The 27434-nt window shown below is 46.4% G+C and overlaps 1 protein-coding gene across 2 annotated transcripts; it reads left to right on the forward strand.

The window, feature by feature from the left end:
* Positions 1–8690: 8690 nt before the first annotated feature.
* On the forward strand, positions 8691–26930 carry FAM180A (family with sequence similarity 180 member A). Of its 2 annotated transcripts, XR_011463950.1 has the most exons (4): positions 8691–9025; positions 20146–20246; positions 21748–24358; positions 24489–26930. XR_011463950.1 is itself a non-coding variant. In XM_070369219.1 (3 exons), the coding sequence occupies exons 1-3, from the start codon at positions 8950–8952 to the stop codon at positions 22090–22092; spliced, it is 522 nt and encodes a 173-aa protein (XP_070225320.1). In that variant the 5' UTR covers positions 8691–8949; the 3' UTR covers positions 22093–26930. The 2 variants fall into 2 exon arrangements, 1 of the variants encoding a protein (XP_070225320.1); XM_070369219.1 differs by having other exon boundaries at positions 21748–26930.
* Positions 26931–27434: the final 504 nt, after the last annotated feature.

Consider the following 27434-nt stretch of genomic DNA (forward strand, 5'->3'; position numbering starts at 1 on the left):
CCACCTCTGGACCCAGAACCATTACCCCTTTGTCTCCAGCCTAACTCGGATGGACCCATCAGATCTCTCTCTCTCTCTCTCACTTTGAGAATCCAGTTGCCCACCCCTGCAACTGGCTGTGATTAGAGCCTCATGGTGCCAAACACAGTGGATCTCCCTAATTCTGCAGTCAAGTGCTCTGCCTTGAGCTATACCCCTTTCTCCCTAATTCTGAATTTCAGGAGGAAGGCACAAATATATACAACAGATTGTATTAATGTTTACCAAACATTCCATTCTTCCATCCTATGGGAGAATTACACATTCTTGCCCTGCTGAACTCAGGAATTTCCCCATGACTTGTTTTAGCCACTGAAATATGGGAGGAATTGAAATGTGGGACGTGTGTCCCTTTGGAGCAGAAACTGTAAGAACCAGAGTGTGGTTTGCCTGAACCTTTTTTCCTCTGCTATGATGGCCAAGGAGTGCTTCATATAGAAGCTGCTCCACTAGTCAGGATCCCCAGACATCAAGAAGTCAAGCCATGGCCAACTCAGGATATATAGGTCACATGAATGAGAAATAAATTTGTATTATTGTTGTTGGGAGTCACTGGAAGTTTGGGGTTATTTGTTAAAGCAGCATAACCTTGCAAATTCTAACTAATATCCAGTTCTTCCCTCCCTGAGTACCCAGGGATCCTTGTGCAAATGAGACCACCTTCTCCCCAGAGCATTTCACACCAAAAGAGGCTTCTCCAAGAATTCATTTTGCATCTCCTCTCCAAGTCTCCTGCCTGCTTTACATCTGTTTAGTAAATGAGGAGTCTCAACATGTGCCTTGAGGTACCCTTCAGCTTCAACTTCTACAGAAAGTGTTTGGTGGTAAAATTTGCTAAAAAGGGGGGAAAAATAATCTCTCATAAGGCAGAGCCACTGCTTCTGTTTTCCCCAGAATGGCTTGTACACAGTGGACACCAATGAATGCTTGTCATCTGGGATAATTCTGAGAAGAATTCACAGCATTCTTAGCATAGTTAGAAAACTTGAGTGATGGATGGGAACACCAAGAATTTTCCATCCAAATCTCTACTCACGCCATGGCCCTATTTTAACAACCTTCCTTCTGGCACTGGGAAAAGTTGAGGGCAGGAGGAGAAAGGGGTGACAGCAGATGAGTTGGTTGGATGATGTCACTGACTCAATGGACATGAGTTTGAGCAAACTCCAGTGTATAGTAGACAGAAGCCAGGCGTGCTGCTGTCCATGGGGTCACAAAGGGTCAGAAATGACTGAGCAACTGAACAACAACTCTAAACAAACAAATAATCCTAGAAGCAAAGAGTATGACTAGTTACTTTTGATCTGAGAAAGACAAAGATCCCAGACAGGGCAGGTCAAGCTACCTGATGGAGAATGGAGATTATGCAAGTCATCATGTCTACACAAAGCTGAACCGATCATCACACAGCAGATGTTCTCATGACACAGAAACCAGCATCAGAAGCTCTGCCAGTACAGCCTGGTCTTGACAGTATTTACACCAGAGGAGAGGTCTAACCCCTTTGGTTCAACTAGGCCATCAACTGGTGGGCTACTTTGATGCGCCTATGTCACTCACTTCTCTGGCTGGCAGCACCTGGCCGCTGAGGCCCCATGTGGACACGGGAGCTGAATCAGCCCAGTGCTCCTCTCGGCCAGTGCACATAGCTGGGGGGGGGGGTGGGGGACCAGCCTGGCCTGCCTAGCATGAGCCTGCATGTACGACTGAGTCACTCCAGTTGGCATCCCTCAAGGGCCAACAACGTTTCTGCTTCGGAGGCTGGCACTTCATAATTACAGCTGTGTTTCTGTTGTACCAAATTACCTCACTTAAGAGCCTGAAAATAGCATCCAGACTGAAGGTGCTGGTTGCACAAAGAGGGAAGCTTCGCAAGACTCAGAACCTGGGTGCTGAGCCAGAGGGCAGGGCTGGAAGCTACACCCAAAGTCCTAACGGAGAGAATCCTATGACTCCTCTCTTCTCTCCTCGTGATGGAAACAGAACAGTGCCACGAAATCGTCCACTCCCAAACTGGAAATGAGAACTACCCTGCAGTTCTGTCTCCGTCTTCATTCATTCACTCATTCACGTATTCAATATCTTTATGTACTTCCTCTATGGAACCTACTCACCTTGCCCTCCAGATCACTCCCCTGACCCCTTTGCCCTGTGCCTGGGAGACTGACTTCCACAGACCACATCACCAAGCTCCCTTGCCCTCTAACTGCCAGATGGGCTAGGCTAATGGGAGCAGGAGAAGGAAATTAGGAAGTGGGAGAGGTGCAAAGTCAAAGTGGTAACTCCCCTGTTCCCTTCCTGCTGGGCCAGGTTTTGCAGTAGTTGAATTCTGCTACCTGGGCCACAGCTCCTGGCAGGTGGTCCCTCTGCTAAGATCACTGCAGAGTTCAAATCGTCATCTTCTCCCTTCAGGCCCAGAAGGAGTATATGAATTGTCTAGGGATGTTATAACAAAGTCCCACAAACTAGGTGGCCGAAAACAGTAGAAATGTAAAGCCTCACAGTTCTGAAAGCTAGAAGTCTGAAAGCAAGTTGTTAACAAGGCCATGCCTCCTTGAAACTTGTAGAGGAACTTTCTCGTGTCTTCTAGCCTCTGGTGGTTACCAACAATCTTTGGCATCCCTGGCTTATAGGTACATCATTCCAATCTCTGTCCCCATTACCACGTGGCTGTCTTCTCCCTGGGTGTGTCTGTGTGAGTCTCCTCTTATGAGGACACCAGTCAGACTGGATGAGAACCCACCCTAATGACCTCATCTTCCCTTGACTACATCTGCAAAGGCCCTATTTCCAAATAAGATCACATTCACAGAACCTGGGACTTAGGACTTCAGACTTTCTTGGGTGACCTATTGGGATAACAGCCTCCCACCGTGGCCAGTCCCCAACCTGGGACTGTTCCAATAGTCCTTTTACTCCTTTATAAACAATTCCTTCATTCTCATCTTTTCCAATTCCTTTTTAGAAAGTGCCATCTGTTTCCTGCCAGGACTCTGACTGAGACCTCTATTGCCTGGCTAACCTAGGGAACCTAGTAGGTGCCAGAAGGTACCAGAAATACAAAGATGGGCGAACACTACACTGTCCTGCCTTCATAGGGTGCACAGTCTGCCATTTAATCAGCTCAATCAAAATATCACAGAGTAACAGTGCAGCTGGGATGCGATTCAAAGGAGAGGTTCACAGCGCCTTGGACATGCTTAATCGGGAGAGAAAATGTAGTCAGGGAGGTCAGGCAGGGCTTCCCAGGAGAGGGGCCCTGCTGCAGCCAGAATGTGGAGGATGAGTGGAGTCAACCTGATAAAGAGGGGGCCTTGCCTACACATCCCCACTGGGGCCAAAGGAGAGGACCCAGAAGAGGGGAGTCAGTGTCCCCATTTCCCTCCAATGGCAGATCTACCTTCACTCATATCCCAGTCCAGACACAGGTGACTTCTCTTCAGGAAGGATAAACACCCTCTTCCATCCTCACAGCTGCAGACCTCAGCAGAGAACCCCGGGGCAGTGAGAGCTCCCAAGTCAGGGAGTAAGAGCCCACCCCCAGGGCTACAGGTAAAGAGCAGCAGCATGTCACGGAGGGCACAGCAGGGAACAAGCACCCCAGAAACCAAGAAACAGAACCAACAGAGACGCCCAGCATGCACCTCAGCCTCGACAGGTCCAGTATTAAAATCACAGCATCCGTCTGTTCCCAGTTTCACTGGGGTCACCCCAGAACTCCTCATCTGCTCCTCCTCTGAGAAATCATATGTGTTTCTGATTTTACCTCCTCAATCTTTTTTTAAAGTGTATTTTTATTTTCTATTTTTGGGCTGCACTGTGCAGCATGTGGGGTTTTAGAGCCCAAATCAGGGATTGAACCCACATCCTCGGGATTGAACCCATATCCTCTGGATTGGAAGCATGGAGTCTTAACCACTGGACCACCAGGGAAGTGGTTACCTCCACAATCTTCTCAAACCCGCACCTTCCTCTCCTTCGCCGCTGGCTCCTGCCCTGTTTCAGACCCTCACCATCTCACCCTAGGACTTGCGTCTGCTCCTTCCCTGTCTGACCTCTACTCTGGCAAATCCACCCACAGAAAACAAGCCATCCCACTTCCCTGAAGGTGGCCCTCCCTGATGCTTCCCTCCCAGGAGGGTACAGTCCAGGTGTCACACACAGGGCTCTCCTTCCCACCAACCTGCTTGCTCTGTTCATCCTCGATCTTCCAACAAGGCCAAGCCACTTTTATTTATTTGTACACATCCCATCATCTCTCCCTCTTTGTGCCATTTTTCAGGTTGTCTCATCCTTCACCATACCCTCTCCCACAATCTAATTAAATCCAACTCAGGCCTAAAATCTTAATTCAGGTGTCAACCCCTCCAAGAAGCCTTCCTTGACACCCCTCCCCTCTCATTTCCTACCATAGGCTCTTCCATCATTAAATCTAACATCACATGCTCTAAATCTCTGTGGAGCTACTTCCCCCACCAGAATGAAGATTCTTGATGGTAGGGTCCATGTCTAACTTGGTTTGCGATATCTATTGCCTGGCATAGAGGAGATGCTTTAAAAGTAGATAAATGAATGAGTACATGACAACCATATGTGGGTAGACTGTGCCACTTCTGTGCTGGAGTCAGAAGCCCTCAAAATGAACAGAATTTCCACACACACACACACACACAACCATCACTATTAGTGGGTCCCACCCAGTATTCCGTCTACTGATCATGCTTCCAACATACAGAAGCTGCTTTAATGGTGTTTGTTTTGCTCCGCCCCTACCCTAGTAGGTAGTATATGGAAGCGTCTGCCTTGCAGATATTGTGTGATTTATCCTTTTTAAGCTGCAGTTTTCCATGTGTAAAATGGATGCTATTACAGTATCCACTGAACAGAATTACTGTGAAAATTGAATGAAATAAAATAAAGTGTATGGTCAGAACTTAGTAAACAGTAGATATCACTACATTGGAAAATGGTGCTGATGAGAGACACACAGGTAAATGCAGTGGGAATTCAGAGGTGAGAATGCACGTGAACACTGTTGTTTTTAGTAAAACATCCCTCCCCCTCAAAAAAAGGTTTTTTATACATAATCGATAGCTCTGGGAAATTCCACTGTTGTGGGTTTACTGTGTTGTTATAAAAGGCAGTGTTTGCATTCACTTGCCAGGCTTAACAGATGTGCATGCAATGGCAGCAAGAACCAGAAACGCATGGAAAGAGAAAAAAATCAGTGCGTTAGGCCAAGATTTCCCAAGACTTCGGTCAGGCTCCTGGAGAAATTGTGCACGTTCACCTCCTGCTGCTGGGCGAAGTGGTGGGAGGGAAGGCCTGGCTCATCATCTTACAGAATCAAAAGCGTTATAAACTCATTTGTTCCCAGCCCAGGTCCAAAAGCTAATCCTCATCCTAGTGATAGTAGGTGATCATTTGATGAGTCCCATCTGCAGATGAGAAAGTCCAGGACTGGAGGCCAAGATCATGATTCCTGTTGTGGTTTCCCGGGGGCCAGGCCAGTTCCTGTTCATCTTCCCTCCTCAGCAACCTCCTCGCTTACAGAAGTCCTCTTGGCAAGACAATGGGAGGAGTGGAAGCTTTTTCAGCTTCAGCATCAATCAACAAATATTCAATGGGCAACTTCAGAGCACCCAGTCTGTGCCAGATCCATTGGGCAAGTTTTGCAGATTTAAAAAGGATGTACACTGAACAGCAAAGGAAACCATCAATAAAAGGAAATCTACAGAATGAGCTGGAGAAGGTATTTGCAAATAGTGTATCTGATAAGGGGTTAATATTCACAATATATAAAGAATCCATACAACTCAATAGTGAAAAAACAAACAACCTGATTAAAAAATGGGCAGAGGAAATAAATAGATCTTTTCCCAAAGAAGTACAAATGACCAACAGATCCATGAAAAGGTGCTCAACATCACTAACTGTCAGGGAAATGGAAATCAAAACCATAAGATATCACTTCATATCTGTTACAATGGTCATCATCAAAGAGACAAGTGATCAAAAGTATTGATGAGAATGTAGAGAAAAGGTAGCCTGAGTTGGTGGAAATAAAAAGTGGTTCAGCCACTACAGAAAACAGTTTGGAGGATCCTCAAACAGTTAAAAATAGAACTACCATAGGATCCAGCAATCCCATTTCTGGGGATATATCTGAAAAAATGAAATCACCATCTCAAAAAGATGTCTGCACCCCATGCTCACTGCAGCATGATTTACAGTAACCATAGAAACAACCTAAGTGTCAATCAACAAACAGATGGATAAAGAAAATGTGGTGTGCATATACACAGTGGAATGCTATTCGGCCATTAAAAAGAAGGAAATCATGCCATTTGCCTCACCATGGGTGGACCTTGAGGATACTATGCTACGTGAAATGTCAAAGAATGACAAATACCATATGATCTCACTTGTACGTGGAATCTAAAAAAGCCAAAGTCACAGAAACAGAAAACAGACTGGTGTTGCCAGAGCTGGGGGAGAGGGGAGTAATGGGTGAAGGTGGTCACAAGGTACAAACTTTCAGTTATAAGATAAATCAGTTCTGGGATGTAATGTATGTCACGGTGAGCACAGTTATCTGCCTCTTACCTTCCAGCCCTGCACTGCCCGATGCAGTAGCCTCTGGCCATATGTGAACTGTTACTCGAAATGTGACTGAGCTGAATGGAGATGTGACACAAGTGTGAAATATACACTGGCTTTCAAAGACTTGGTGTAAAAGAAAGGAATATAAAATATCTTCTTAAACTTGTGTTTATTACACATAGAAATGGTAATATTTTAGATATATTGGGTTAAATAAAATGTATTATGACAATTGATTTCCTATGTACTTTCTCAGCATGACTACTGGAACATTTTGAATTACATTTGTTTTTCAAATTCTATTTCCATTGGAGAGGGCAGTTCTATATTGACCTCACAGTCTGCTGCGAGCATTAAATCAATAAACCCAAGAAGAGCACTTAGCACCGAGCCCAGAACAAAGTACCCAATAGCTAGTCTGAATGTTAGAAAGACCAGTGTTTTTCCAAACTTATAGAGCCACGTTTCCTTTTTCAAGCAACTTCCTCTAACAGATTTTTTTTAAAAGCACTTCTGATTAAAACAAATGGGTGTCCTCTCCAGTTGCCCATTCACCGTGGGCACCACCTCCACAGCTTGGAAACCCATGGGGTGAGATCAGCTACACCTATGGCTAATTCATGTTGATGTATGGCAGAAATCAAGCCAATGCTGTAAAGCAATCATCAATCAATTAAAAATAAATAAATACAGTTTCTTAAAAAAAAAAAAATGTCCTGCAGGCTTTTGCATCACACATCTGTAATTTCAGAGAAGGTAAGAACGTGGTACTGGACAAAATCAAGGTGTCTGTGGCAGAACTTTCCAAATGGTCATGGAGAGTTTCCCTGGTGGTCCAGTGGTTAAGAATCAGCCTGCAAAGCAGGAGACGCCAGTTCAATCCCCAGTCTGGGAAGATCCCACGTGGGGCAGGGCCATTAAGCCCATGCACCACAACTAGAGAAAGCCTTTGTGCAACGAGCAAGGCCCAGCACAGCCAAAAATAAACTAAAAAAACAATTTTTTTTAATGGTCACAGATCTTAAATGTTCTCACCACAAAAAAAGAAACGATGATTCGGTGATGTAATGGAGTTGTTCGCTAAGGCTATGGTGGAAATCATGTTGCAAAAGAGAAGCATATCGAATCAACATGTTGGAGGACGTCCCTGGTGGTACGGTGACTAGGTAACCCACTTGCCAATGCAAGGGACATGGGCTCAATCCCTGATCCAGGCTGATCAGGAAGATTCCACATGCTGAGGTTAACCAAAGCCCGTGTGTCACAGCCACTGAGCCTGTGCTCCACAACAAGAAAAGCCACCACAGTGAGAAGACCAGGCACCGCAACAAAGAGTAGCCCCAACTCACCGCAACTAGAGAAAGCCCACACAGCAGTGAAGACCCAGTGAAACCAAAGGGCGGGGGGGAAAGAATTCAACGCGTTGTACACCTCAAACTTACTTACACGATGTTATATGTCAAGTATATCTCAATAAAAATTAATCAAATGCCAAAAGTATGATCATGGAAAAAAACTACTAGTTTGCTTGGGAGAATCAAAGTGGTTTGGTACCATGTCTAGACAGTCCAGAAATCAAGGTGTCATGAATGCAAACGGGGTCACCTGTGGGCCCCTGGATCATCACCTGCCCACACAATACCTACACACCACAGCAGCTCTCTCCTGCTTCTCAGGAGGGCTAGCTCCACAGAAGGGTAACAGGGGACGCTCAGCCCAGACTCCACAATGACTCTGCTGTTCTGAAGGCAGCTCTGGGTCCAGTGGGTCCTGCTGTCTGCCAGGCAAGTCTCCCAGCTCTCGCTGTAGCTCTCGTCCCTGGCGCTGATGTGAGTGTGTGTGTGTGTGTGTGTGTGTGTGTGTGTGTGTGTGTATGTACAGGGACAGCAGCCAGCTCTTTGCCGGGCTCTCTAACAAGTTCCGCGAGTCTGTTTGTTAAAGAAAAATTCCAGTGGGTGCATCCAACACATGGAACTCAAGAACAGAAATTATATTTATCCGCCCCACTGCCAAAGAGATCACATGCCCCGTGAGTCACTCCAGATGTGCTCAAAAACAGAGTCTCTCTGTGGAAGCCCAGTGCCCCAATCCCAGGGAGAGTAGGAGTAACAGAGGTCCCACTCCTGTCCTCCCCAGGAGTAACAACCACTCTACCCTTGGGAGGCAGGAGAGGGCGTCTCTGCACATCTGAAGACGGAGGGGTGGTAAGAACCTCACCACTGGCCTGGGAGGACCAGGACAGGCATACCTGTGGCTCCTGGGGTCCCCTTGGGTTCGAGGGCGACGTCTCCCTTTTTGGAGGAAAAGATGTGTTGGAAGACATTGCTGCTTCTGCTGCTGTATTCCGATGCTCAGGCCACTCTGTCTCACAGGTGGACCAGGGGTGAGTTGTCTTTCCTTTATTTGTTTGATGCTTATGATTCTTTCTTGAATATCATTAGGAATCTTGAGGGGTGGAGGGAACAGAAGGAAATTAGAAGCCCTGTGCCCTCCTTTGATCTCCTCTCTATCAAACGCTTTATGCTTCTCAACAGGCTAGAAGGTGTTAGAAGGTGATGGGGGAAATGACACCCCAAAAAATCAAAGCCACTGAGAAAATGGGATTGAGGTGGAGAGTGCAGAGAGCATCCCTCCCTGACAGGCCGGGGAGAAGGTCATCTTTGTTTTGTAGAATGTGGACAGACTCCTGCAAGTGCCCTCCAGGCTGCCAGCTGGGCAGGGCATGGGGAGAGCAGGTGCCCAGGGCTGATGCTAATATGATGGCAATGGGGGTGCTGGCCGGCCAGAGTTCTGCTCCCTGGGACGTGGCGTGTCCACGTGGAGGGCTCCACACTGCTTCCTGAGCAGGAGTGGTCACACCTTTCCAGCTGGAGACAGCTGGCCCAGCAACAGAAGAGGAATAGTAATCCCCTCAGCAACCTCGTGTCTGCCTGGCTGCTCCCACCCTGGCCAGGCTCCCCTGGAAAGGAAGAAGCCCAGCAAGGCTTCTCCCCACGGCCGACTTCCTTCCCCTCGGGACACGGCTCCTCAGAGCTGGCCTGGCATCTTTTTCTGGTTCCCGTGGGCAGACACTGGCAGCACCTCTGGTCAACTAAGGTTTATCACTTAGGAAGCGAGGGGCCCATCATGCTGACCACTGCATGCCGATCTGAACTGAAATCTTTCTGCTGCCTAAAGTCAGTGAGATCTCTGTCCTGGAAAGAACTGGAAAAAGAAGTCAGGTTCGCTGGTATTCCCAGAGATCCAAAGTGGGGTGAAGACGGCACAACAGCAAGGGGATGAGCCCCCTCTGGTTCTCAAGGAGAGAGTCAGGGAAGGAAGAAGGGGCCAGCTGGGGCATGGAGCAGCATGGAGCAGGTGGATCTGATATGGGGAAAAGCAAGAGTCAAGGCACTTATTAGGGTTCTTACTCCCTCACTTGTAAACCTGAGATTAGGGACTTGTCAGTTCTCTATACTGGGCTGTGAAATGATTCTTGTCTATGGGGTCGTACAGAGTCGGACACGACTGAAGCGACTTAGCAGCAACAGCAGGGACAATAATTAATGAAGCATTTCCCCCTTTTTTTTTTTCTGGTAAACATCACCCACACACACACACTTCCCTGCTCATCATGTGCACAAATTGGGGGAGCAACACTTGGAAGCACAGAGCAAAGAGACCTTGGTATTGTGTTCTGTCGTTTACCCCTGTGTGACACTGGGCCTACCTTAATTTGCCTATTAAAAAAGGATGATAATATCCACTCTTCCTAACACACAGGCTGTTAGAAAGCCAAATGAGATGGTTTGATTTTTTTTTTTTACGAGTCTTGTAAATACAATATAGCTGCATCATGAACTGCAAGGAACTCAAAAAAGTTCTGCCTCTAATTGGCTGTGTGATGTCTGGCAAGTCTCTTGACCTCTCTGAGCTTTAGTTCATGAACACATAACATATTATAACATATGTTATAACATAATAACATAATATTAATGTTAATAACAACATAACATAATAACAAAAAGTGACCCTCATTGCGTTGTCATGTGAGGGTCATATTCAAATATGTAAATAAAACGCTTCCTAGATAATGAGGAGCTATATCAAGGTCAACTATTACCTACCACTTAAAAAAATTTCATTAAAGAAAGTGTGAGGTTCTCAACAGAAAACCTACAGGTTCTACAGCAACATCCAGAGAGCAGTTGCTCCGGCCCTCTAACTCACTCTTCTCTGGGGAAGGTCTGCCCTCCCCCCACCCCCATATCGATAACAATCTATGTAAAGACACAAAGCCAACACAGCTGAAATAGAGGCCTCCATGAGCCCGCTGATACTAAGTGTTGGATTAGCGGTTCATGTCAGCGTTCAGAGCCAACAAATGATATGGGAGCCCTTCCAACCATCATCAAGTCTTCCATGCGGTTGATTTTTTAAAATTCATTTTTAACATTTTGTCTAATCATGAAAATAATCCACAGTTGTCATTTTTTTAAGATGGAATGAGAGTCACACCCGAAGAAAACCAATTTTTCCAAACACATAAACTGTCTCTTTCACCTTCATCCTTACCCCAAGCCCACCCCCGCCTCCACCACCAGGCCTAATTTAGAAGAATTCCCTATGGAAAGAGTCGGAGGGCGACTTCTCCCTACAAAGTCCTCCTCCACCCGTCCCGCAGCACCACCCCAGCCTCCACCCTCCCCCTCCGCCTGGCCCCTGGGGTGAAAGTGGAGAAATAAACCCAACAGGAATACACCCTGCGGCAGGACATCTTTTTTCCCCTACCATTCTCCCCGCCTCTCCCTCAGACACGCTCTCTAGGATTCCGCCCTGGGAGGAGGCTGCTCCAGCCTCACCGACTGGATTGAGACTAAATGGCTCACCTGTGGTTAGCGAGGCCTCCTGGAAGTGGACACACCTGGCCCAAGTCCTCATCCCACCCTGTCCTGCCGGCGCATCACTTGAGGGACTGCAGGGAACCTAGCCAGTCTTAAAAAACAGAAAGAAATACATGCATGAATTCCTATAAATATTTAATTTTTATTCCATATACATGTTATTTCTTGTTTAAGTAGTTTCATAAGGAAGGTGGCTCTTCGGTGTCCTTTTCAGCTGTCCAGTTCAGTGTTTTGTGGATTTTCAATCATGAATGTTCTGTGGAGGGAAGGGCCCCAGGTAGGGACTGACTCACTGGTCCAGCGTGACCGAGTAGCCACTTCGTTTGCTGCACGTCACTGCATTTATGCAGCTGTTATTCTGAACACTAACAGGTAGGAAAACTGGAGGAAGGGAAGAAGTTAACACGCCCCCAGATCCCTCCGTTGAAAGCCTAGAGCTTGACCTCACTCCTGTGCTCAATTTCTAGCAGCAGAGCCTTGCTGTCCTCATCCGCGCCTCTCCATCCCTTCCAGGTGCTCCCAGCATTCCCTGACTCCACTTGGGCGGTGGGGCTCCCCCTGGGCGGTGGGGCTCCCCTTGGGTGGTGGCATATTCTGGCCAAGGGGAGCCATCTCACAGCAGCCCTTTCAGAGGCACTCCAGGAAGACGCCCAGCACAGGGACTAAGATTCTGGCTTCTTCAGAATAGCACTGTGTTTCTAAAGGCAAGGTTTCCCAGCCACCCTCTGCCCCCCATCTAATGCCTGATGATCTGAGGTGGAGCCGATGTAATAATAGAAATAAAGTGCACAATAAATGTAACGCACTTGAATCATCTTGAAACCATCCCCCGCCCCAGTCCATGAAAAAATTGTCTTCCACGAAACCAATCCGTGGTACCAAAAAGTTTGGGGACTGCTGCCTGAAGGGCTGGCCCAGGAGCCAAAAAGTAAATGACATCAGTAGGATTTGGCAAAAGATCTTTTATAAATGAGGGCTTTTCCTTTCCACATCCATGGCTGTTTCCATAGAGTCGCTTCAACTGATTGATGAGAAATTTGAGTCCTTCCCAACAAGGTCTTTGGCACAGATGCTGTACACAGTTACACAGAAGCCACAGTCTTAATACCGTTCTGTTTGTTTGCTTTTTTAACCTATTTGAGAGACGGGAGGGAAGAAGAGATTTCTGTCACACATTATAAAAGTCAACAAGAAGACCAGGCTCAAAGCAAAAATAGGCTCTCCTGTTTAGGCAGGCTTCCGCCTGCAGGTCTGGGCAAGAAAGCTTGAAGGAGCTAAGGCATAGAGAGCAAGGCAGGTGCCAGTCTTGACTGAAATAATTAAAAGTAGCTTCTCTGGTGTGAAGAAAAGGGAGCCTTTCTTTGCTGTTGGTAGGAATGTAAGTTAGTGCAGCCACTATGGAGAACAGTATGGAGGTTCCTCAAAAAATTAAAAATAGAGCTACCATATGATCCAGCAATCCCACCTCTGAGAACATATCTGAAGAAAACTTTAGCTGCAAAAAATACACGCACCTCAATGTTCATAGCGGCACTATTCACAATAGCCAAGACACAGAAGCAACCTAGATGTCCATTGACAGAAAATGGATAAAGAAGATATGGTAGCGATATACAATGGAATACTACTCAGCCATAAAAATGAAATAATGCCATTTGCAGCAACATGGGTGGATCTAGAGGTTATTGTAGTAAGTGAAGTCAGACAGAGGAAGATAGATATCATATGATACCACTTACATGTGAAATCTAAAATATGCTACAAATGAACTTGTTTACAAAACAGAAACAGACACAGAAGACAAACATGCAGTTACTAAAGGAGAAAACGGGTGGGAGAGGGATGAATTAAAAATTTGGGATTAGCAGATACAAACTGCTGCTGCTGCTGCTGCCAAGTCACTTCAGTCGTGTCCGACTCTGTGCGACCCCATAGACGGCAGCCCACCAGGATCCCCCGTCCCTGAGATTCTCCAGGCAAGAACACTGGAGTGGGTTGCCATTTCCTTCTCCAATGCGTGAAAGTGAAAAGTGAAAGTGAAGTCGCTCAGTCGTGTCCGACTCTTAGCGACCCCATGGACTGCAGCCCACCAGGCTCCTCCTCCCATGGGATTTTCCAGGCAAGAGTACTGGAGTGGGGTGCCATTGCCTTCTCTGCAGATACAAACTACTATATATAAAACAGATAAAAATAAGGACTTACTGTATAGCACAGGGAACCATATTCACATCTTATATAACCTATAATGGAAAAGAATACATGTATTTATGTGTGCTCAGGTGCTTAGTCATGTCCTACTCTTTGCAACCCCATGGACAGAAGCCCACCAGGCTCTTCTGTCCATGGAGTTTTCCAGGTAAGAATACAGGAGTGAGCTGCCATTTCCTACATCTGAAGATCTTTGGCTTCTACTCTCAGGGAGATGAGAAGTCACAGAAGTTCCCCGGCAGAAGATTGATATCATGGAACCTATGTTTTCACAGAATTGCTCTAGTTGCTTTGTTAAGAATACAGTGAGGTGGATGGACTTCCTTCCAGTGGTTAAGACTCCGTGCTTCCATCGCAGGGAGCATGAGTTTTATGCCTGGCAGGCAAACTAAGATCCCTCCTTGTGTGGCATGGTCAAAAAAAGGAATGCAGTGAGGATGCTGATGGCAGCCAAGGATGGAAGCAGAAGCACTATTAGGAGAAATGTTCATGGTTTAGACACCTGGAGGTTAGCAGGGATGTGGTAAGAAGTAGCCAGATCCCAGGTATGTTTTGAAGGTAAAGCCAACAAGATTTGCTGATTCGTTGGGTGTGAAATGTGAAAGATGAGAAAAGGCAAGGATGACTCATGACTCCCAGGTTTGGGCTTGAGCAGCTGGGAGAAATGGAAAGACAGCAGACAAAGCAGGAGAGGAGGAACAGGTGCAAGGGGTGGTGGGGACTGGCATTGGGTCAGGCATCTGGAAAGACAACTATTACAAATCCAAAAGGAGATTCCCGTAGGCAGTTGGGTATCTAGAAATCTGACCTGGAAATACAAAGCAGACGATCAGTACGGAAGTCAGGGTGGTGAGGAGAGAGGAGTCTCGCATCCTGACACAGGCTGAAGCCAGGAGTCAGCAATACGAAGAGATGGATGAGGAGTAAGAGCGGCCGGCAAGAGAGGATTTTTTTTTAAGCAGCAGCAAGCAGCAATGTGTTTTCATGCCAATTTGAAAACTCAGTAGAGAAGGGAAAACTAATGATGTGCGAGAGAAAGGTAGAAAGGTGAGTGAGTCTTTATTGGAGACCTGATCCAAGGCTCTAGATGAGAGCAGGGAAACAATAACAGAAGGGAAGTCAGAGGATCCAGGCAAGAGGTGGGTAACTGGTATCAGGAGAAAGGAGGAGGTGTGGAATCATCTATTTCATGCTGAAATAGAGTGAAAGGAATCAGGAAATGTGAGTAACGGTTAGGCAGCATTTCAGACCCCTCTTGAGAATGTTGTTGTTCAATCGCTCAGTCGTGTCTGACTTTGAGACCGCATGGACTGTAGCACACCAGGCTTCCCTGTCCTTTACTATTTCCAGGAGTTTGCTCAAATCCATGTCCATTGAGTCAGTGATGCCATCTAACCATCTCATCCTCTGCCACCCACTTCTCCTCCTGCCTTCAATGTCTCCCAGGATAAGGATCTTTTCCAATGAGTCAGCTCTTCACATCAGGTGGCCAATGTATTGGAGCTTCAGCATCAGTCCTTCAGTGAATATTCAGGACTGATTTATTTTAGGATTGATTAGGTTGATCTCCTTGCAGTCCAAGGGACTCTCAAGAGTCTTCTCCAACACCACAGTTCAAAAGCATCACTTCTTTGGCACTCAGCCTTCTTTATGATCCAACTCACATCTGTACATGACTACTGGAAAAGCCACAGCTTTGACTATACATACCTTTGTTGGCAAAGTGATGTCTCTGTTTTTGAATATGCTGCCTAGGTCTGTCACAGCTTTTCTTCCAGGGAGCGTCTTTTAAATCCATGACTGCGTCGCTGTTTGCAGTGATTTTGGAGCCCAAGGAAATAAAATAATTTTGCATAACACATTATAAATCAAAGTTAGAGATCTGTTTTAAAAACATGTGTGATTCATTTAAGAGTATGTTTTACACCATATGCATTCATTCATTTCTAATTAACTACAAGTATACTTCCTGTAAGACCTCCCTGGTGACTCAGACCAGGATCTGCCTGTAATGTAGGAGACCTGGGTTCAATCCCTGGGTCAGAAGATGCCCTGGAGAAGGGAATGGCTACCCACTCCAGTATTCTTGCCTGGAGAATTCCATGGATGGAGGAGCCTGGCGGCCTACAATCCATGGGGTTGAAAAGAGTCAGACATGATTGAGCAACTAACACAGACAACACACACACACGAACGAACACACGTACACACCCTGTCAGTGAGATTGGAGGAGTTTTTGTTCACCTGGTTTTTGGTTTTGCTTTGTTATTATTAATTTTTAGTTTGTATTGAGTAGAGTTGATTAACAGTGTTTTATCGGTTTCAGGTGTACAGCAAAGTGATTCAGTTATACATATACATGTATCTATTCTTCAACTTTTTTTTCCTATTTAGGTTCTTACCGAGTAGTGAGCAGAGTTCCCTGTGCTATACAATAGGTCCTTCTTGGTTATCTATTTTAAATATAGCAGTGTTGGGTTTTGAAGCCCATGAAACCTGGATTTTAATCTCAGTCCTTATTACAAACCAGTTGGGTGGCCGAAGGCAAGTTTCTTAGCCTCCAAGTTTCTTCATCTATAAAATGGAATGTGAACACTTACCTCACAAGGTACAAAAAGCCCCCTGCCCCACACGCACCGTCAAACAGCCACAGCAGCCTGAGGGGTATGTGCAGAAGTAGGGCATGGGAGGAGGCGGGGAGGGGCCATCTTTGAGATTCCTGTGCTCCCCACACAGACTTTCTAAAGCAATAACCAGCCCCAGGCCAGAGGCTGACCTTATTTCTAACAATCTTCCCCAAACTGTTATTATTTTAAAAACTTTAAGAACAAGGGCTACTGGAAACAATGTTTCCATTATTAAACACAGCTTTCATCAGGAAGCCTTTTCTTCCCAACTCTTGAGAATTAGTGGTCCACCAGCGAGTCTGCACCTTAAAGGAAGTGACTGTTCCCGGGGAAATAATTGAGTGAAGAAAGTGCAGGTCTGAATAACTTTAGGGCTCATGCTGGGACCTTGTTCCCTTCTCTGCCCTTCCCCTGCTGCTGAGTGATTTTTTATTTTTTTAAAGAGAACAAGACCTTTCATTTCACAATCACAAAGAAGACATAAAGAAGTTGCTCTCAGATCCTCGAAAAGGGGTTTCATGGTCAGAAGAAGACATAGCCCACATCTGTTCCTCCTCCCGCCAAGGAAAGCGCAGCCCTCCTTGTGTCTCCATCTCTGTATCCGAGAACACAAGGGTCTCGGTCTCTTCAGTTCAGTTCAGTTGCTCAGTCGTGTCTGACTCTTTGCGACCCCATGGACCACAGCACGCCAGGCCTCCCTGTCCATCACCAATTCCCGGAGTTTACTCAAACTCATGTCCATTGAGTCGGTGATGCCATCCAACCATCTCATCCTCTGTTGTCCCCTTCTCCCGCCTTCAATCTTTCCCAGCATCAGGGTCTTTTCAAATGAGTGAGTTCTTCGCATCAGGTGGCCAACGTATTGGAGTTTCAGCTTCAGCATCAGTCCTTCCAATGAATATTCAGGACTGATTTCCTTTAGGATGTCTCTTTCACCTCTTCAGATGCCCACATAAGGCCCTGTCAGATGGGAAGCAGCTCTCAACTCTAGCAGCGCACCCGCTGCTTGGCAGTGGGTCTGGATAACCCAGTGGTTACGGACCCTGCCTGTCTTTTGCAACACCTGGGAGCTGTCAGGAGTCCCGAAGCCTACATCCATCCACCCCAGAGATGCCTGAGAACTGGCCTGGGAGGTAATTTTGGGCATTTAGGCCTTTAAAGTTTCCAGGTGATTCTAAGGCATGGTCAAAGTTGAGAACTTGGAGTGGCCACTCAGCCTGGCCAGCTCCTTCTACGCAGCCTTCGGTCAAGCACCCTCTGATTCTCAACCCAGGCTGCCATTCGAAGCACCTAGAAAGCTTTCAAAAAGTTGACTATCCCAATCACACCGTAGTCACTTCAATCAGAACTTCTCCGGGTGCCCTGGGTGACTCTCACGTGGGGTCAAGCTTGCTAACACGTGGAGTAGATGCCTTGTCCTCTTCAGCTCCACAGGCAGAGGCCGCAAGTGAGCAGAGGCTCACTCCAGCCCTAAAATCTATGCTTCTGTGGGAAAGGGGCACTTTTCTGGCAAAGAGAACAAATTCTGCTAAAATTCTGGGCGAGGAACTACTGTTCTGGAGTTCATAGGCTCTGTCCCTCAAGGTGGTCTTGGGAAGTAGGGCTGTCCCTCTGCCCGTCCAGGTCCCCTTCAATGTAAGGATCCAGTCTGCAACATCTGCATCTTGTGTGCACCCTGAAAGCCTGCCAGGTTCTCCACCAGGCAGACAGAAATCTGAAAAAGCATATTTATCCAAGCCCCTGAGGAACTTGTGGGCTAGATAATAAATGGATTACAGAGACGGCAGTATTACAGCAGTTCTAGAGCCAGGCAGTTTTTCCACGAGGTTGGGATCCTACCAGTGAGCTTTTCAGGAAATGTCCTTTACATCAAAGATGTTTCACTGTTATCACTTCTGATAGAAATCCTTCTAAATGCTTCTGCAGTTCCTTTCTTCAACATTGTACTCTGGACATCACTGGACCCTTCGCTGATGGCCCAAGGTCACCATATTCAAGAAACAGAGCAATAGTGTATAATTATGCAAATTGTGTTTTGCACAACTTCAGGGGATTAACCTTCCCTTGAAGTCTCACCCGTTTTTATAGCTATTCGCCCAGTTTTCTGGTAGATCACAACCAAGTGTCTCAAAGAAGTGTCCCATTTTTCTTACATCTGGCAGTGGGCTTGCCAATCCTTTCTGCACCGTGTCTTGGGACATGGAGGGGTTAAGGGGATGGATGGGGCCACCTGCTTCTAGCCTGATGGATCCAGGAGAAGTGCAGTTTCTAATGACTATTCCTACAGTGGGCTTCTCGTGTGGCTCAGTGGTAAAGGATTCACCTGCCAATGCAGGAAACTTGGGTTCGATCCCTGGGTCAGTCAGATCCCCTGGAGAAGGAAATGGCAACATACTCCAGTACTCTTGCCTGGGAAGTCCCATGGACAGAGGAGCCTGGCAAGCTCTAATCCATGGGGTCACAAAGAGTTGGACACAACTTAGTGACTAAACAGAAACAACAATTCCTATAATATTCTGTCTTCTCTTTCTCATGTCCTCTGTCAGCTCCTCATTCTTGGTCCTCTCTGCCTCTAGCAGTTCGCCCATCTTCTCCCAGCTATTCCATCTCTATGCAGCCACTGAGGAACTTCTGTGTCAAGTCACTGATTTTATATCCAATGTGTTTCTGAGTCAAGCCCTTGGCGCCACACACCCCCAGAGCCAGGGTCAGGGTCTGTGCAGCTCTCTTCCTACACGTCGTCACCTGTGCTTAGATTCTTGGCAGCCCTACTCCAGGTGGGAGGGGAGTAAGGCAGAAGTCTGAGTCTGGTTCAAATGGTTGTCAATAAACATAAACCAGTACACTTCATTCTGATGAAGTGCTGAAATGTGCAGTGTTAGTAGGGAACAGTAGTATTAGGGAGCTGTTTGTTGAATTGGGGGTGGGGGTGGGGGTGGTCAACTGTTTGCTCATCTCTTTTTTTATTTGTATTGAAATATAGTTGATTTCTAATGTGTTAGTTTCAGGTGTACAGCCAAGCGACTCAGTTATATGTATCAAGATTCTTTTTCTAGATCCTTTTCCATTACATGTTATTACAAGATATTGGGTATAGTTCCCTGTACTATCCAGTAGGTCCTTGTTGCTTATCTATTCTATATATAATAGTGTGCCTCTACTAATCCCAAACGCCTAATTTACCCCTCCCCTCCACCTTTGGTAACCATCGGTTTGTTTTCTACGTCTGTGAGTCTATTTCCATTTTGTAAATAAGTTTCATTTTATTTTAGATTCCACATATAAGCAATATCATGTATGTTTTCCTCTGACTTCCTTCCCTTAGCATGATCATCTCTAGTTGCACCCATGTTGCTGCAAATGGCATTACTTCATTCTTTTTGATATCTGAGTAACATCCCATTGTTTATGTATATGTGCCACTTCTTTATCCATTCATCTGTCAATGAACACTTAGGTTGCTTCTATGTCTTAACTACTATAAATGTTTTTGTTCTAACATAAAGGCCCGTGGGGATTCATACTCCTTAGACATACATATTTTTCAAAACTTTCTGAAATGATTCTGATAAGAAGCCAGGTTTGAAATTATTGGTGTGAAATAGTAACCTCTGATATGCCTGGGACTCTCTGGGACACAGCAGGGCGGTCTGTCACCTCTCCCCCTCTGCATCCACCGCCACTCGGAGTCACTTTCAGGAATGGCTGGCTGACCTTGGAGTTCACCCGCGGGGAAAAGCCAGTGCACACAGCAAGCTCTCAAGCTCACTCTTAATTTCTTGCAGCTGTGCTCTTCCCTGCCGCCTACCGGCCGAAGAGATCCTCAACGCTGCCCTTGAACCCCGTCCTGCAGAGCTCCCTGGAGGAAGTAGAACTGCTCTATGAGGTAGGCAGAGGGCAGAATGAGCAACCCAAGTCACGGAGAAGGCATTGCTCCTTCTCTGTGGTTTTTGGAGGAGTGACCTGAGCCCCTGACAGTGAGTGGCCTCTGCTGCCTGGGGAACCAGACTAGACTTGTGTGTGGAGGTCCCAGAATCCTGCCCACCTCAAAGGCAAGTGGTCTTCGTACTCCTCTCTCCTGTCCCACCTGTCATCCCAGGGATGGACAACATTAGGAATTCAGTGGAGGCAAAATTAGAGATTTAGACTGGGCTCAGAGGTGCCCCTACCAGCACCCAAGCAGCAGAACAGGGCAGTCTGCCCCAGCCAGGGCTTTAAGCCAGGATGGGTCAGCAGCGCCCAGACGATGCCACACCTGTTGTCTGAGCAGAGCCGAGTCTTGGTAACCTCACACAGGGAGAGCCCCATTTTCAAGTCTGGGGCCACCCCAAAGGCTCTCTTCCTCTGCCTCTCACACCTCTGGCACCACGACCCCACTTCTCCTCCCGACCACGGTGAATTTCCCAAGGCCCCGTGGTTTGGTTTAGGGGTGAAAATGCAGGCTCGAGATCTGAGCTTTAGTTCTGCTTCTGCCACCCGTCGGCCACGTAACCTTACATAAGCCACCACGTCTCTCTGGACCGTAGTCTCCTCAGCTGTTAAACAAAGGGCTCCCGTGTTCACCCAAGTCCCCCTTCTGCCTTGAGGTCCTCAAAGACCAGAACTGTCTGCCTGAGAAGGAGACAGCCTGCCGCAGCCACGTGGCTGAGCCAGGCAGCAGATTTCAAACCCTGCCTCGGGGAACAAACTGGAAAATGCACAGCCTTTGCCAAGACATGAACATGGGAGTCTGAGGAACAGATCTGCTTTAGGAAGATAACAGACAGTAGCATGGAAAATGGGTCAGAGCTGGGGAAAGCCAGAGACAGAGGGAAGAGTCAGGACTTATTAGATTCCTGATACGAGCCTGACACAGAGCAAATGACAGACCTTACCCCTACCCTTAAAGAACAGGTAACAAACGAGGACAGATCTCTGTAACCCACTTAATTCCTAGCACAATTCTCTGTATCCTTTGAATTCCCAGATTTTGATTTTAAAGTATCCAAAACAGTCAGTTTGTGCTGCAAAAGAGTTTTGGTTGGCGGGAGGGAGAAAGGAGAGAAGGGGGTGACTTGGGACACTGGAAACAACAGTCACTTAACAGTGGATTGAAGCAGGCTCAGTGTTAGACGCCGCCCATATTTGTCCTATTTACTCCTCACACTATCCCAGTGAAGTGTTCTTAACCACATCACAGAGGGATACAACGAGGCTGAGAGAAGTAAAGTAACTCATCCAAGGTTACACAGTGGGAAAGTCAGACCCGGGACCCAGGTCTCTTGATTCCGAAGCTCTTTGTGAGCCACCTCCCTTACATGAACACATGTAATCATGAATCTGGTGATGCCATGTCCTCAATAACCATGGGTGCCTCATGCCTTTCCACATCCCGTGTTTCTCCCCAGTTCCTGCTGGCCGAACTTGAGATCAGCCCTGACCTGAAGATCTCCATCAAGGACGAGGAGCTGGCCTCCCTGCGGAAGGCCTCGGATTTCCGTGCCGTCTGCAATGACGTGATCCCCAAGAGCATCCCCGACATCCGGCGGCTGAGTGCCAACCTTTCCAGCCGCCTGGGCATCCTCAAGAAAGAGGACTTCGAAAGGACAGCGCTGACCCTAGCCTACACGGCTTACCGCACGGCCTTGTCCCAAGGGTATCAGAAGGACGTCTGGGCCCAGTCCCTCCTCAGCCTATTCCGTGCCTTGAGGCATGACTTGATGCGGTCCTCAGGTCCGAGAGCATCTCCCTGAGGGACTGGCCTGCTCCAGGGCCACGGAGCAGGGACCGGCATACAGTAATCCAGAAATTCCTCATTCTCTACTCCATTTACAGAGACCAGCCACAGAACACACACTGCCAACTCAGAGCTGCAGAGATCAAATAAGGAATCCTGCTGCTCTTTGCCCCTTGTAACTTCTTGATAAGCGAAAGATTGTGATTTATACCATAATGTGACCTGAGATGGAAAAAAAGGGCTGCGATGGTAATTCAAGATGCCTCCAGAGGGTGAATGGTTGGCCTGGCGAATTGCAGCAGTATAACATATGCTTTAACACTGACTGCCCATGACACAAACACCCAGGAGTGAGGAAAGAGACAGGAGAGACATCATAAAAGTTTGGACATGACGGGAAGGTGGTGGGGGGGGACAAATTTCTTTGGTCCTAAGAGATGAGGGTGCTGGATTGAATGAACGTCTTTCCAAAGTTCTGTAATAAGATAAAAAGAAACTAGTATGTGTGTGTGTGTGTGTGTGCGCGCGCGAGTGCGCGCCAAGTCGCTTTAGTCTTGTCCGACTCTGTGATCCCATGGACTGTCACTTTCCAGGCTTCTATGTCCATGGGATTCTCCAGGCAAGAATGCTGGAGTGGGTTGCCATGCCCTCCTTCAGAGGATCTTCCCGACCCAGGGATCGAACCCGCCTTTCCTGTGTCTCCTGCATTGGCAGGCGGGCTTTTTACTGCTAGCACCACCTGGGAAGCTCTAAAGAAACTAGAGCCATAGCCAAATAAATATATTGTTAACCAAGGGCCTACTTCTCAACTTTTTCAAAAGCCCCCAAGAAGAATCAGTCAGAAAATCAGTTATGACTTATATACCAAGCTTCTTCTTTCCTGAAGGCTGGTCTAATTTAGCAGAGAAATATGGAGGAGGCCCACAGAAATGCTACTGTAATGCCTTGCCTTTTGAACAGAGAAGCCAAGCTAATGCAGAGAGGGTCATCCTGACAAGAGAGGTGGCACCCATGCCCTGGTCTGTCTATTCTAATGCTACAATTATTGAGCAGCCTCAGAGAATTAAGTGCACCAAATAAAAGTGATTTTCAGATGACAAAATGTTAGCCCTTCAAATGCCAAATCTTTCATTTCAGAATTATTCACTTGATATATTTTAAACTATACATATGAAATGCCTTACATTTTTATTTAGTATCTTGGAGACATCCTAGAGTAGGAGTTAGATAAGATCTAAGATCCCTTTACTTCTAAAATTTCCACCGTCATTTAACTATGAAATGTTACGGGGGGACACCTGCACCTGCATTGTCCAGTCTGCTGGACTGCTTGTATCAACCCTGAAAGTTCCCAGGCTTTGTTAACTCTGAATCTGGTATATTTCTGCAGCCTTCCTCAGAGTCAGGCTGTAAGAGTGCACTTTCCTCTGCTACCAACATAACTTGACCTTTGCAATTTGTTCTTTCTAACTGGCCATGGCCTGAAAGATAAGATTGCAAGTCTTTTTAGCATTCTATGTTAAAGAAGAGTTAATCCAAGAAGGTCCCTGCCAGGAGTAAATCACCTCAATTCTAATTAAGATTCCTCACCAGCTCAGAGATGTTTCCAGCTTCTCCAAGGTTTACGACTGGGTTCAAGAGGCTAAAATTGCAAGAAGCCTAATCTTTGAATAAGCGAGGACTCACTGAGCTAAATCTGATTCTGAAATGGGTTTTTAACAATTGTTGTTTAGTGATGATGAAAGCTGGTCTCGACTTCTTTAAAATCTTTGAATAAGGGAGCCTACCTAGCAGTACAAGCTGCAGGATCTTTTGAAGAAATATCAGGATGAAGAAATATGTATTTATCATCAAAGAAAAGTCTCATTTTGCATCCTCACTCTCAGGCTCAGAAGACTAACCAGCCAGTCTCTCGTTCTCATTCCCCAGTTATACATTTTGTACACCCCCCAGATACAGATTCTGATATATACCTTTCCATTCAATTTCTTTCTAAGATCACATGTTCTCTTTGACATCATCACTCCACTTGTCTCTTTGTGGTCATCGGTGTCTCTGCTGCTCTGTCTTTGGGTCCGATTCTGATATCCCTATATCCATTCCTCAAGGCACGTCTTGATTTCTTCTGGCTAACCTCTCACTGTCTCTGCCTGGCTCTCTCTGATGCTCACTGTCTCCTTCAGGGATTGCTGCTAAGTCTGCTAAGTCACTACAGTCGTGTCCAACTCTGTGACTCCATAGACGGAAGCCCACCAGGCTCCCCTGTCCCTGGGATTCTCCAGGCAAGAACACTGGAGTGGGTTGCCATTTCCTTCTCCAATGCATGAAAGTGAAGTCGTTCAGTTGTGTCTGACTCTTAGCAACCCCACGGACTGCAGCCTACCAGGCTCCTCTGTCCATGGGATTTTCCAGGCAAGAGTACTGGAGTGGGGTGCCATTGCCTTCTCCACCTTCAGGGATTGCTGTCTGATTAAAACAAAGGCAAAACAAAGGTACAGACAAGTTAGGCATTGCCCAAAACTTAGATTAGCCTCACAGCCTACCTTCAGCGTTGGGGCTTTGCCTGCATGAGGGTTGGGGAGGGGGTCAGCTGAGGCCTCAGTCCCTGGACACTGCGTACTAATCTGACAGTCAGTCCTGCATCTGCTCTGGGGCTCCATGCCTATGAGAACGGATCTAAGAGCTTTCCTCTAGTCACCAAGCAGAAAGGCCCACACTTGGTGCCCTGAGCACCATGTGAGGACACACAGCTGCTCCCAAGGGCAGGAGATCCCTGAATAGGAGAGGGTTGTTCTCAGGACTGGTGATAGCAGTGGCAGTTCATTCATTCACCCTGCCACAAATAAATTAAAGGCACTTTTGTACTGATAAATCGGGTCCAAACTTATGTGGCAGTCAACTGAAAAAAAAAAAAAAGGAACAAGAAGGACACAACCTTTTTAAAGACAAATGAAATTTTCATTTTTGTTACTAGATGTGTGCGTGTTCAGTCATTTCAGTCGTGTCTGACTCTTTGCGACCCTATAGACAGTAACCCTGCAGGCTCCTCTGTCCACGGGATTATCCAGGCAAGAATACTGAAGTGGGTTGCCATGCCTTCTTTCAGGGGATCTTCCCAACCCAAGGATCAAACCCACATCTCCTGCAGCTCCTGCATTTCAGGTGGATGCTTTACCACTGAGCCACCAGTGAAGCCAGTTATAGTAGACATTGAAACACTATTTTAGTCTTAATACAAATTGTTTACCCACAAAGAGTTTTACAGCAATGACTTCATTCATAAACAAAATCAAATATTCTTCTCAACACCACCACCCCAAATCGTGACTCTTTGCCTGGAGAGCAGTAAAGGAGTAGCCTGGACAGCAGTGGACTCTCCCATTTTGTCTCATGAATGCCACACTACACACTACAGTCACAACCAGACACATTTGTCATATTCACTCAAAGAATAATTCCGAGTGTGACATCAGTGGAAACTTGCCTGGACTCAATGGAACCCTTCTGCCATTTCTAGATGCTGGGTAATTGCAGCATCTAAAAATCTTGGAAGTTTCTTCTATAGTTGGCATTCTCATGGCTACCTCTGGTGTCCTCCCTCAAGGACACTGAAAAACATCTATAGGCTGAAACTTCCATTGCTGTGTCCTCTCACCTGGAATCTAACTAAAGGAGAATCACATAAGTAGTGAATCAGAAGATATTTCAGGGGCATGCGCAGGGCATGCATGCATGCATGTTAAGTCTCTTCAGTTGTGTCTGACTCTTTGAGACTTCATGGACTGCAGCCCACCAGGCTCCTCTCCAGGCAAGAATACTGGAGTGGGTTGCCATGCCCTCCTCCAGGAGATCTTCTGGACCCAGGGATCGAATCCGCGTCTCTTGTGTCTCCTGCATTGGCAGGCAAATTCTTTACCGTTAGTGCCACCTGGGAAGCAGGGCACGGATCTAAAATTAAATGCTTGTAAAATGGTGCTCCTTACTTCCCTAACCCATTTTAATGTCTTTCTTTTTTTTTTTTTTATTGTGGTTATAAAACATGTCATATGAAATTTACCATTCGAACCGAACCATTTCTAGGAATACAGTACAGAACATTTAGCTACATGCACACTGCTGTGTGAAAGATCTCTAGGACTTATTCATGTTGCAAAAACAATACCTATGAAACAACATTCCACTTTTCCCTCTCCTCCTGGCCCCTGGTAACTACCATTCAACTTTCTAATTGTTAGACTACTTTTGATGCCTCATATTAATGGAATTTGTCTTATATTTCTGAAGCAATGTGTAAAATTTCCTTAAGAAAATGTTTTGTCTGAAAAAATGGAAAGAGTCCTGAAGGTGAACTACTGATATGACTGTGTCACATAATTTTATTTAACAAATATTCACTTGCTCCTGCTGCTGCTGCTAAGTCGCTTCAGTCGTGTCTGACTCCGTGCGACCCCATAGATGGCAGCCCACCAGGCTCCTCCGTCCATGGGATTTTCCAGGCAAGAGTACTGGAGTGGGTTGTCACTGCTTTCTCCGAATATTCACTTATGTTGTAATAAAATTCTCCAGGCAAGAGTACTGGAGTGGGTTGTCACTGCTTTCTCCGAATATTCACTTATGTTGTAATAAAATTCTCCAGGCAAAAACACTGGAGTGGGTTGCCATTTCCTTCTGCAATGCATGAAAGGAAAAGTGAAAGTGAAGTTGTTCAGTCATGTCTGACTCTTAGAGACCCCATCGACTGCAGCCTACCAGGCTCCTCCGTCCATGGGATTTTCCAGGCAAGAGTACTGGAGTGGGTTGTCACTGCTTTCTCCGAATATTCACTTATGTTGTAATAAAAATGTCATGATCGAGTTTCCAGGCTCAGTGGAATCCTTGTTATCTCAGATTATCTCACCAAAGAATTTGAAGTGGCTCACGGGTTTAGCATTGAATGTTGACTTCCACAGCTGTCTGCATCCACTCTCTTTAATGTTTGCCACCAAAACATCACACACATGTCACTGTTCTTCCTGAGTTTCAAAATCATCACAAAAAATGAGGCTTGAATGTAGTAAATATGACAGTCAGTCTTTAATAAGCACTTAAAGAGATGAGTCATAGTAGCTCATCCTCCAATGGCAAGACAATTTCAAACCAGGTCACCCACAGCTGCTCCTGCTTTAAGGGTCAAGAAGAACTGGTTTTCAAGACTCACCTTTCCAGATTCACTTCACCTTTAGCCTGGGGAGTGTTTTCAACTGGCATAGCTGCAGACCTTAGAATGCCATTTTTGGGTTCTGTGAATTCAAGAACATGAATTTCATAACCCTTGACTTCCCCACAGCACCTCTCAGATCAAGGCAATGCTGCCAAAGA

The sequence above is a fragment of the Bos mutus genome, chromosome 4, assembly GCF_027580195.1.
Source record: "Bos mutus isolate GX-2022 chromosome 4, NWIPB_WYAK_1.1, whole genome shotgun sequence".
NCBI lineage: Eukaryota > Metazoa > Chordata > Mammalia > Artiodactyla > Bovidae > Bos > Bos mutus.